This window comes from Papio anubis, chromosome 1 (assembly GCF_008728515.1).
Source record: "Papio anubis isolate 15944 chromosome 1, Panubis1.0, whole genome shotgun sequence".
Taxonomy (NCBI): domain Eukaryota; kingdom Metazoa; phylum Chordata; class Mammalia; order Primates; family Cercopithecidae; genus Papio; species Papio anubis.
In genome coordinates, this window is record NC_044976.1 from 90,874,860 (window position 1) to 90,887,671 (window position 12,812).

Sequence of the window (12,812 nt, forward strand, 5' to 3'; positions counted from 1 at the left end):
AGACAGATACTTTTTCTGTTGTCAAATTTTGATGTTCAAATATTCTTTAAAATGTCTCCAGTACCCTAGTTTTAGTTCCATCTTTAATTTACTTATTCATCAGATAGTTCTTTGTATTCTTTTTGTTCTTAATTTTCTCAGATTGTTGCACCATTAGAAGCTAGGGTGCTCTACAGACAGACAGATGGCTGAAAGTGGAAAAGAAAAAATAAAATGGACAACCACCATTATTATTAGCTCATCTCTTAAGGTAAAGGGGCATTTGGGCCACTGATCTTTAACTTAAAAAAATTAAAAGCAGCTTTCATATGGAACAATATTTTAAAAGTTTCTTTTTTTTTTTTTTTTTTTTTTTACACATAAGAAAGTGGCAGTCTTTTATTGCAAATATGCATACACTCTCGGACGAGGTTCTCTGGTCCTCAGGTGTGGGGGGCCAGGGAAGTGGCGCTGGCGCTCTCGGGTGAGGTTCTCTGGTCCACAAATGTGGGGGCCGAAGAAGTCACACTGGCTCCTGCCAGTGGCAGACATTTATGCATTGGTACTGGAAGGGGGAGGGCAGTGGGCAGGATAAGGGCGTGATAGGGGCGTCTCCGTAGGCGTGGCCAGGTAAGTTTCGATCTCTTCGGATTGACATCACCTGGCGCATGCTCGGTTGATCTGCATCTTCCCGGGGCGGGCCGCATTTTCCCGCGCATGGGAATGTTGGTGAGGAAGAACCCGGAAGCAACATGGATTGTGCCTTCTTGTTCACCTTCCTCCATCTTGTCCTTTTTCCTTCACTCAAACAGTCCAACCTCTTATTGATTATAAGAATTTAGGGCGCCGTGGTCTGTCTGGCTGCTTCCTGCTGTTAAGGGGCGTAGTTAGGGTCTGAGGTTGGCAGTTGGGTGTAGGGATGCAGGAGCATTTGGTTGAAGGTGACTCGGGTGATCTCTTGGACCTTGGCTCGGAGAAATTTTATTAGAATGGGAGCAAGACATAACATAAGGCAGAGGATTAGTATGGGAATTAGGAATGGAAGCATCTGCTGTACTACAGGCAGTAGCCATACCGGTGGTCCGGGGGTTAAGGGGGCGTTAAATTGTTGAAGCTAGGGAAACCCTGATAATTAAGGGAAGAAAAACAGCCCGCTTTTGGATGTTATTGCTGGAGCTGAGCTGGGAAGCTAGTTCAGACAATTCTCCTTCGCTATATAGGGTTAAGCTAGGCACTAAAGATACCGGAACGCAAAGGGACTGGGTGATGGAGGTATGGTTAAGAGTTTTAGATAGAGTTTGGTTACACCAAAAGTAGCCTCCAACAGGGGCTGTCTGGGTCCTGCTGGGAGCTTATGTGCAATTACACCATGAAGAGTTTGGCGTAGAGTAGCAAAAAGGAATCTCTGTCTCACTCTGTCTCTCTTCATCTCTGTCTCTGTTCATCTCTGTATCTCTTCATCTATCTCTCTCTCTCTTCATCTCTGTCTCTCCTCATCTGTCTCTATCTCTGTCTCTCTCCATCTCTGTCTTACTCTGTCTCTCTTCATCTCTCTCCCCATCTCTGTCTTTGTCTCTCTCCACCTCTGTCTCTCTCTCTGTCTCTCTTCATCTCTGTCTTTCCCCATCTGTCTTTCTCCATCTCTATCTCTTCATTTCTGTCTCTGTCCGTCTCTGCCTCTCTCTGTCTCTGTCTGTATCTCTTTGTCTCCATCTCCATCTCCGTCTCTGTCTCTCCACCTACCACTCATTAAGGCTGCTCCCCTCACCAACTCCCCTACCTCCTGGCTTCTCCCTATCTTTGACTCAACAGGGACTGAGTGCTGCAGAGGCCCTTGGGGAGGTCTGGGCTTTCTACTGCCTTCTGGTTATAGCCTCTCCTTCCCTTTATCTGTCCTTCATCCTGGCCTAATGAGTCCACATTTTATTTAGGGAGAGGGCAGAGTGACAACCCTGGGTGGCGGGGGGGGGGACAATCTGCAGTGCCCTGCATGACTGAGTGTATCTGGTTGTCTGTAGACCAGGTTTAGAATCTCCATACAAAGTTAGGATTAGTAGGAGTAACTAGGGGAATTAGAGTGAACCATAATAATGATGACAAAGGTGTAGAGGGTAAGTTCAACATTGCCGAAATCACAAAGGGCACCCTGCCAAGCTAGGTCTTCTATGAGAGTAAAAAGTTGGGAAACCTACTGGTTGGGGGGTGGGTCGGGAAGGAGGGTGTCTATGGGGTTTATGAGGGAAAAGTCAGTTAAGTTAAGATGAAGAATGGTGAAGAAGCGGGAAAATTTGAGGAGGGTGTTGATCCTTGAGTAGAACCTGGCCACCTGGAGAAAGGGAAGGGGAATAGATGTTTTGAGTTAGGTTAAGATGTTTCATCCCAAGAGAGGGGTGGAACAAGAGGGCATGATGAGGAAAGAGTGGGCAAAGCATGCATAGTCCAGGCAGTAACTTAGCATTGGGGTCTGGCGAGGGTTAGACGGTTTACCGTCTACCTTAACTACTGAGATAGTGGATGGCTGGCTAGGACCTCTATAGGTTGACAAAACAGAATAGGTAGCCTCCGTATTGATGAGAAAAGAAATTGGCTTACCCGCTATCTGTAGAGTTACCCTAGGCTCGGCGAGGGTGATCAGGGTCTCCGAGTGTGGGCACCGTCAGTCGTTGTCCAGGTGTAGGAGCTGGAAGGAGCCTTCCGGCCTTTGAGGAGAGGCACCATGTTGAGGCGCAATGCCTGCCCTGCTGGCGGGGCAATCAGACTTCCAATGTCCTTCCTGTTGGCAGGTTGGGCATGGCGTGGTAGGCAGGCGAGGATTTGGACACCTTTTTTCCCAATGCCCAGTTGTGCCACACTTAAAGCATGGACGAGACAGAGTGGCCGGCTTGGCCTGGGGACACTGGTTTGCCCAGTGTCCTGGGTCTCCTCATTTATAGCAGGAGTCCCTGGGAGACTTGCCCTGTGTCTTCCCTGCCGGCAGAGTGGGCAACGCTGGTTGGAGGGCAGCCACTAGAGCTTGCGCCTGAAGCAGAGCCCTTCTTTTCTCCTTGTCTAGCTCTGCAGCCTGAGCTGCTGCTTCTCTGGAGTTAAAAACTTTGAAGGCCAATTTTCCTGTATGGGAGTCTGAGGCCCATCTTCAACCTTTTTTTTGCTTTTTTGGAATATCTGAGGCTGACTGGGAAATAAAGTAGGAGGCTAGGACAGCTGCTCCAGCTGGGGAGGTGGGGTCTAGCCGAGTAAATTGGGCTAGTGCCTCTGTAAGGCGATTTAGGAAGGAAGCCGGGTTCTCATCTGGGTGCTGGATGATTTCTTTAGTTTATCAAAATTGACCACTTTGTTAGAGGCTGCCTGCATACCGGCTAAGAGACATTGAACCATAATGTCTCTCCTATGGCGGCCAGGCTGCTGTGGTTGGTAGTCCCAATCTGGTTCTATGGACGGGACAGCCATCTCTCCTGATGGGACAGTGGCGTCAGTTAAATGCCATTGATGTGCATGTTGCCTGGCGGCTGCAAGAACACGCTGTCTTTCCTCTGGGTTAAGGGAGGAAGTAAGAATGACATGTAAGTCATGCCAGGTAAGGTTATATGCTCTGGCCTAGGTATCGAAACTCTTTGGAATATTAGGTGGGGTTGGCTGAGAAGTCGCCAAGTCGTTCTTCAGTTTTGGAAAGGTCAGCCAAGGAAAAGGGGACGTGGACTCTAACCACGCCTTTGGCTCCAGCAACTTCTTGGGGTCGGGGAGGGGGCAACAAACTAGCAGGGGAGGTTGGAACAGACTGACCAGTAGGGTAGGTTAAGACAGGCTGACTGGTAGAGGGGGTTGAGGCAGGCTGACTGGTAGAGGGCTGACTAATGGGGGCCGCTACCGCGGTCTTGGAGCGAGTGTGGATGGAAATGGGAGAGTAAGAGGAATGGCTGAGAGAGGAGTGTCGGGCGGGGCAGTTGGAGCTCCATAGGGAGGGGTGAGAGGAGTGGCTGAAGGAGGAGCGTCGGGAGGGGTGGTAGGAAGTCCATAGGGAGGGGGGTTGGAAAGTCGGGAGGGAGGTCGCCTGCCATCAGCCCCATCTGAAATGGAGGTGGAGTCCTCCTCAGTTGCTGAGGTGGGGGCCAAGGGCCGGGTTTAGGGGTTTAGGCTAACAAGACCTGGGCCATTTAACACCAGGCGCACAGGTCTGGACGAGAGCGCAAGTCCTAAAAGCCTTGAACATAGATAATTTCTGACCACTTTCTGAGCCTCTGGCAGAAATTAGAGAGATCTAATAGAATGTTATAGTCAAGTGTGCCGTCTGGTGGCCATTGAGATTGGTTGTCTAATTTATACTGCGGCCATGCCACAGTGGAGAGGTTTTGATTGTGAGGTTCCCATTGTTTAACCACCAGAAATGGAAACCGACCTCACGCAGTGGCAAAGCATCCTTTGCCGCTGCTAGAGACGGGGGGCTCCTGGAGCCACTAACGGAGAATTGAGGAACTTCAAGATGGACGTCTCCGGGTTGAAGACCTCACTGTGCCACAGGGTGGCTACGTCCTTGGGCGTACGTACGACTCTAGGCCAAGGACACGGAAACGGACGGAGATGGTTAACAAAGGGGAGTACTCACCGAAGAAGAAATTCTCAGAGCGGCACCAGTGGAAAGCTGGAACACTTGTTCGGTGTTCGTGGCTGGTTGGGATGGGAGCTGGTTCGCTGCAGAGGAGGTTTGTTAGACCCCTAGGGAATGTTGAGGAAGGGTCTCCTCCTGGGTTGGGTTTCGGCACCAACTGTTTTAATTTAATTTAATGTAACTTAATTTAGGAGAGCTAAGTAATTAAACATGAGGCCAAAGTACATAAGAAAGTGGCAGTCTTTTATTGCAAATATGCATACACTCTCGGACGAGGTTCTCTGGTCCTCAGGTGTGGGGGGCCAGGGAAGTCGCGCTGGCGCTCTCGGGTGAGGTTCTCCGGTCCACAAATGCGGGGGCTGAAGAAGTCACCAAAAGTTTCTTAGCTTGATTGTCCACAATTAGTTGTGGGGAGCAGGAAGTGCATAAGCTACATGTATTTTAAAGATAAATAAATAGACTTTTTGCGTTCATTTTCAACATCCTACTTCCTTAATTCTTTGAAGGTTGGAGATTTTCTAAAGTTCTTTTTTTTTTTTTTTTTTTTTTCTTTCTGTAAGCACTCTAATGGAGATGTTAAGGAATTCCAGAAACAGTAAAGATATGCAGATATATATTAGTTAAGGCTTTTTGAGAGCTAAAGAACCAGAAACTGATATTCTAGCCTTGGCAGCATTGGAATGAGACTGTCTCCTTACAGTTTGGAGAGGGAGAGATGGAAAGTTGAATGCCTGAGAGTAGGTGGTCAGCTCACAACCCTCAGCTCACAAGACTTCTCCATTGCCCTAATATTTATCTTATGGACACCAGCTGATGTCTGGAGTGAAGGGGCAAGAAATGATTGTTCCATAGTAAGGTGTGGTTTTATGGTTTTTGTTGTATTTTGTTTTATACTTTATTGTGAGTCTATTTTCATAAATTATATTTTTACAAACATTTACCCATTTTATAGAGGCTTTTAAATGTATTAAGTTGAACTTTATGAAATTTACATTTCTGTGGTGAAAAGTTTCATATTGTCATTCTTTAAATTTTCTAATAAACTGCCATTAAGTGCCCCTTTTCATTCCTGTTTTTACTTACATTTTCTTTCTTATGAGTGATGTGCTAGACATATTAGTTTTTGTTTTTTTGTTTTTTTGAGATGGAGCTTTGCTCTGTCGCCCAGGCTGGAGTAGTGGCACAATCTTGGCTCACTGCAACCTCTGCCTCTCAGGCTCAAGTGATTCTCCTGCCTCAGCCTCCCAAGTAGCTGGGATCACAGGTGCCTGCCACCATGCCGGCTAATTTTTGTATTTTTAATAGCGATGGGGTTTCACCATGTTGGCCAGGCTGGTCTCGAACTCCGATCCCCGCCCCCACCCCAACCTGCACGATGGCTTCCCAAAGTGCTGGGATTACAGGCGTGAGCCACTGCACCTGGCTGACATAATACTAGTTTTAAAGATTATTAATAGATGTTACATATGCAGGAAGGAGTATTGTATGGATTTTATTTTGGATGCTGCTATAAACAAAGTTAAACAAGTGTTTTTTGTTTTGTTTTGTTTTGGTTAGGTTTTCTTTTTACTGCACTATTATTCAGAGACTTTAATAGTTCAAATGCATTATAAAACCCCCAAAAGAGATGAAATAATATTCAGCATTCCCCAGTCTTATTTCAGGCAGGAGCATCTTTTAATATCTAATAGGACTAATATTCTATGAAATGTATTTTGAAAAATCTATACTTAGCTTCCTGGTCATTTTGATGAATCAGCTCTTGGACTTACCTATTGTTTTCTCAATTCAATACGTTCTAATTTTACCTTCATTATTTTTTTTAGCATTCCATTATTTTATTCTTTTAGTTGGTTCCTCCTGATAATAGGATATTATTGAAATTCATTGGCATGATATATATGGGTGCTCATGATCTGCCAGCAATTATTCCTAACATTGTACCCAAATTATCTGACTTGTATATACCTTACCCACTCACTGTATAAGAACCATACCTTTAGGTCTGAATGCCTTTACCTTTGTTACTCTTTCTGTTCATACTCTTCTCATATTTGTCTTCTTCCTTCACTTGTCTGCCTAATACACTGCTTTTTATTTTAAAGATTTGACTCAGATTTTTTTATTATATTATGTGTTTGTTTTTTAATTAGATAGGGTCTCACTACATTGCCCAGGCCAGTCTTGAACTCCTGAGCTCAAGCAGTACATTGCCTTGGCCTCCCAAAGTGCTGGGATTACAGGCCTGAGCCACTGTGCCTGGCCCTGTTTGAATCAAATTTTAGGGAGCTTTCTTAACTCATGTTTTTTACATTTTTAAACATATCTTCCAGTTCTTCGCCAAAATTCTTAAGCTATGTTTTATCTCCTTGATCATAATAAACAGGCTGTTTTAAGGTGTGTATTTGATAGCTTCACTACATGCATCCCCTGTGGGCCTGTTTCTGTTCTCTATTGTTTCTGATAGTTTTCTTTCATGGAATTGTGTCCCTTTGTATGTCTGATTATTTTTTATTGTATGTTGGAATTTGTATTTGAAAAATTGTAGAAATAATTTGAAGCCTAGAATAATGCTATCTTCCCCTTGAGAGGTTTTAATTCTGTAAGAAAATTAAATTCCTGATGCCCTAAGTAGGGTTGCCAGATAAAATACAGGACACTCAAGTTTGAATTTCCGGCCAGGTGCGGTGGCTCACGCCTATAATCCCAGCACTCTGGAAGGCCAAGGTGGGTGGATCACTTGAGGTCAGGAGTTTTGAGACCAGCCTGGCCAACATGGTGAAACTCTGTCTCTACTAAAAATACAAAAATTAGCCAGGCATGGTGGTGTGTGCCTGTAATTCCAGCTACTTGGGAGGCTGAGGTAGGAGAATCATTTGAACCCAGGAGGCAGAGGTTGCAGTGGTCCAAGATTATGCCATTGCACTCCAGCCTGGGTGACAGTGTAAGACCCTGCCTCAAAAAAAATAAAAAATAAAAATAAAAAATAAAAAGTTTGAATTTTAGATAAACAGTGAATTTACTATAATTATGTCCCAAATATTACGTGGGACATACTTATACTGAAAATTGCATTGTTTGTCACGCATTCACATTTAACTGAGTGTTGTGTTGTTTTTATTTGCTAAATCTGACAACCCAACTCCTAAGGCATCTCTTTTATATGATGAATTAAGTTGTATCCTGTACATCCAGAGTGTTGAATTGAATTGTCTCCTGTACATCTAGCTATGGGAGAATTGACACAATAGTCACTTAGATCATTTTCTTTGTTCCGTAATTCAGATGAGGAGACCTGATTGAGAAAGGTTGCTCTAGAGAGTGTTTCTACAAGGTGCTGGGAAGCACTGGTAATTCAGTTATCACCTTAATACAATTTCAGGGATTGAAATGGTTTGAAGCTGGGCTATAGTCCCTGTGAGAACTGTTCTATTTTCGTCAAAAGATCTGTTCAGCCTCTCTTCTGCCTCTTTCTGAGCTGGCAGATGCCCTCAGGGAAAAAAGTGGCCTAAATGCTTGCTCATATATTTGAATTTCTGTATAGATGTTGACCTTATAATTTTTTACTATCCTGTTAGCTCTCTGGTGTATTCAAGCAGATTTTAGAAGATTGTCCAGCTTTTCTAGTTGCCTTCAGTAGGCGGGTTGGCCTAAATTACTTAATCTGCCGTTGCTGGAAGCATTATATAATTTTAAAACAGCAGAGGAAAAGAGCCACAGTTAAACTGTAGGTCAGGATCTGTCTGAGTGACACAAAATACTCTTTAGAAAAGAAAGGAAGCATGTATTTTACACATAATTTCAGCCTGTGTGCTTAAAATATACATGTTCTGAGGCAAAATAGAAAATAAAATTAATCTACCTAAGAGATTTTTATCTGTCTGGAAACTATCAAGTTTGAGTTTTATTTATTATTTTTATCTATTTTTTAATTTTTGGTAGAAACAAGGTCATGCTACATTGCCCAGGCTGGTCTCAAACTCCTGGGCTCAAGTGATTCACCTCAGCCTCCCAAAGTGCTAGGATTACAGGTGTGAGCCATTGTGCCTGGCCAAATTTAAGTTTTATCTTATCAGGAAAAACTATTAATCCTAGATTTTAGTATTGTGGGAAATATGATTTAATTGCCTGGGTGGAATAGGAAATGAGGTGATATTTGAAATGGTTAGTATTAAAACCAAGAGTCCTATAGCTGTTTTCTTACATGTTTTCTGACTCACCTAAGGCTTAAAACATTTTAAAAGTATACTAAAGTAACTGTAATGTAAATTGATGAATTGTAAAATTGGTTGTCTTCTGTGATGGTATTGTATATGTCTGGCACTATGTGGTTCTGTCAATTATTTAAGAAATAGACAACCACCTATTTTCCATAGTTATACATTAATGCATGTCAGAATCTATCTCCAAGTTGTTTTTTATTATTATTATTATTATTATTATTATTGGGACAGGGTCTCTGTCACCCAGGCTGGAGTGCAGTGGTGCAGTCATGGCTCACTGCAGCCTTAACCTCCCAGGCTCAAGTGATTCTCTCACCTCAGCTTGTGAGTAGCTGGGACTACAGGCATGTGCCACCACGCCCAGCTAATTTTTTGTATTTTTTGTAGAGAAAGTTTTGCCATGTTGCCCAGGCTGGTCTTGAACTTCTGGACTCAAATGATCCACCAGCCTTGGCCTCCAAGGTCTCCGTGGTCACCATGCCTAGCCTCCAAGTTGTTTGTTTGTTTGTTTTTTGAGGTAGTCTTGCTCTGTCACCTGGGCTGGAGTGCAGCGGCACAATCTCGGCTCACTACAACCTCCACCTCCCAAGTTCAAGTGATTCTCCTACCTCAGCCTCCCAAGTAACTGGGACTACATGCATGCCTCACCACGCCCAGCAAATTTTGGGCTTTTACCATGTTGGTCAGGCTGGTCTCAAATTCCTGACGTCAAATGACCCGCTCACCTTGGCCTCCCAAAGTGCTGGGATTTCAGGTGTGAGCCACTGCCCAGGTTGTTTTTTAAAATGAAGTTTGCAGCTGGGTGTGGTGGCTTACACCTATAGTCCCAGCTACTTTGGGAGGATTGCATGAGCTCAGGAATCTGAAGTCAGCCTGGGCAACAAAATGAGATTTCATCTGTCTCTAAAAAAGAAAAAGTTTACATTTGCTCTGGTTTATACAGTTTTTTAATGCTGTCTTTTCTGTTCCTAAGTAACATAACTGTAGTACATAACTCACTCCCTAACTTGAAATAAATGTTTTAGTAGAACTAAATGTTTTTGCATTTTTTAAAGCTTTTTATCCATGGAAAGCATATTTATTTCTCTTTTGATGATCATATCTTTAAGTGGTAGTTATAAAATAACCTATTAAACTTTTAATGTTTTCTTTAGCTTTAATAAAATTGTAAGCATGCTTTAAATTTGTATTTCTGAATTTTTTTAAAAAAGAGTTATGAAGTTGCAACTGCCCTAGAAAATCGAAGCCACAAAGTTCGATATTCAGATTCAGTGGAAAATGGATCAATTATATTTTCTCTTTCTGGTACAGTATATTTGCTCATTGCCTTAAGTTTCTTATGAAATATGTTGGTATAAATTCTAATGCCTTTATAGTTCCATAACCATATAATAAGCTTAAGGTGTTATCTTTTGGGAGGGGTAACTGTGTAAAACTTAGTTACTACAAAGTCAGTGCATATGGCCAATTCCAAAATATATTACCTTTTAGATTACAATTGTTAAAATAAAGCTGAACTAGTGGAGTCTGGTAGAAGATGGGAAAAAACTACTTGCTTTGGAACTGAGTGAAAATAGAAAAAGCCACTTACCCAACAATCTATACTTACATGAAAGTTTATTACTTATATTAACAGAGGCCACAACATTTGTCAAAACTGATATACAAAAAAAAAAAAATGTTTTTCATCAATTTGTATTGATTTGTTTGTATTGATTTGTTTGCTGGATATAATATAAATATTAACTAAAAGAATCATGGGGACAAATAAATGTTCATGAAATGACAACTGGTACAACTGTTAGTCATGGACAAAAGTCCAGTAAGGAATTAGATTAGGATAAGAGAAGGCTCGGGAGATGGGAAGGGGGAAGCTCTACCTTTGCTTGAGAAATGACAGAAGTGATCTTTAAAAAGGTAGAGGTAAAGGATTTTATCTGGAGGGTTGCAAATAGACTTCTCTTCTAGCAGTTTTGAAGACAAGCACTTTCAAAAAAGCTCCTAGATCTCCAGGCTGAAAGTGGTATAGCCTCAAACTCATTCTTCTGGTTAAATACAGAACCCTCCAGGGAGAAATAAAATACTTGGTGAATATTTGCCTTGGCTACTTTATATACATGATCTAATTTAATTCTTCTGACAAATCTAACAAGAAATTTACTCCCATGTTACAGAAGAGGAAACTTATGTTCAGACAGGTTATGTAAGTTGCCCAAGTTTACTCAATTAGTATATAATCACAGTCACTTTCCTCAGACTGTCTCCCACATCGTTTGAAGAGCTATAATCAAGTTTCCCTTTAGGACCATTCTTAATGGCACAGACACTCTTTCAGAGATTGCAGATATCTGCTGAGTGTATTAATTTATATAATTCTTTTTTAAAATTTTTTATTTTTTGAGACGGAGTCTTGCTTTGTCGCCCAGGCTAGAGTGCAGTGGCGCGATCTCTGCTCACTGCAAGCTCCGCTTCCCGGGTTCACGCCATTCTCCTGCCTCAGCCTCCCGAGCAGCTGGGACTACAGGTGCCCGCCACCACACCCGGCTAGTTTTTATATAGTTCTTTATGTTCTGGTAGAAAGGTTCCCCCAACAAGAAATCACTGAGGCTTTTTTCTTATATTTGTTGGTTGTTGTGGAGTCATGCTCTGTCGCCCAGGCTGGAGTGCAATGGTGTGATCTCAGCTCACTGCAACCTCTGCCTCCCGAGTTCAAGCGATTCTCCTGCCTCAGCCTCCTGGGTAGCTGTGATTATAGGCACACGCCACCACACCTGGCTAATTTTTGTATTTTTAGTAGAGACAGGGTTTCACCACGTTGGTCAGGCTGGTCTCGAACTCCTGACCTTGTGATCTGCCTGCCTTGGCCTCCCAAAGTGCTGGGATTACAGGCGTGAGCCACCGCACCCAGCCGAAGGCTTGCTTAAGACTCTTTATTTAGCTGATTTCCAGCTTTTAAAAATAATTATAGGAGATTCTTGGTTGCTGAACACATGCAGGTGTCTGGAGGGTGGCAGGCCCAGAGAAGGCATTGAAGCTCCATGTCCGTTCCCACATACCTAGCCCTATGCATATCTTCATCTGTATCCTTTATAATACACTAGTACATATTTTAAAAGTATAACATGAAAAATTAACTTTTTAAATGTAATTCATCTTAACGAAAAACTACCCAGTATCTTCATGTGGACAATGCCTTCATCTAGGAAAAAAAAAGTAGTTACTGATCCAAAAATGTTTTTCTCTTATTTAGCACAAGTCATTCTTTTATACAGAGCACTTCAAAGAACTACCTAAATTCTGTTGTATAGGAATTTCATTATAGTAATTTCTACTCCTTATGAGTTTAGGGCTTGGACACATGGTATACTTACAGCTATTCTGATTGATTCTGAGTTTATAACAAAATTTGATCTCTGTGACAAAGTGACGTTTTATATTCAATTTACCTTTCCTAGGAGTTGCATTTTTATTAATGGATACTAAGGAATGTATTCTGTCAACCGAAGAAACATTGCTAGCCAAAATTGAGAAATTTATTAACATTCACCAAAATAGTTTTTTGGTTTTGTCTGCTGCCCTCCATGGGCCTGAAGAATGGAAACTGATGTTCAGAATTCAGCAGAGGTATGGAAGAATAGCATTATAGATGTATTTTTCTTATATTGTATTTATTTCAGTTAATTCTTTTAGGTGAGTTTTGTTTTGCTAGATGATGAACACTGTGATGTTAACCTATCAAATTTAATGAAACATGGGCCAAAAAGGTATTCTATGAATCGAGTTGACAGGGTTCATGATGCTTCCCGGGCTTCTCCAAGACCAGGCCAAAAGTGAACAGGCTTTTAGTCAGTGATGTTCTGGCTATAAAGCCATCTCAGATCCTCTGTGGAGTAAGGCAGTGCATGAATTGCATAGACAAATAACAAACAATAGAGATTTGTCTCTTCTTTCCACTTTCTTGAGAGAACACATGTCAGTAAGTTATATGATCTGTATATCATGAATTG

At 42.3% G+C, this 12,812-nt stretch overlaps 1 protein-coding gene across 2 annotated transcripts in view; it reads left to right on the top strand.

Moving 5' to 3' along the window:
- C1H1orf146 (chromosome 1 C1orf146 homolog) overlaps positions 1-12,812 on the top strand; it is a 38,171-nt gene that overhangs the window by 24,330 nt on the left and 1,029 nt on the right. For both annotated transcript variants that reach the window (XM_017944672.3, XM_003892196.4), the window contains exons 2-4: positions 142-250; positions 10,017-10,110; positions 12,261-12,429. In XM_017944672.3, the coding sequence (XP_017800161.1) occupies positions 185-250; positions 10,017-10,110; positions 12,261-12,429 (329 nt within the window). In that variant the 5' untranslated portion in view covers positions 142-184. The remainder of the gene's footprint in view (positions 1-141; positions 251-10,016; positions 10,111-12,260; positions 12,430-12,812) is intronic.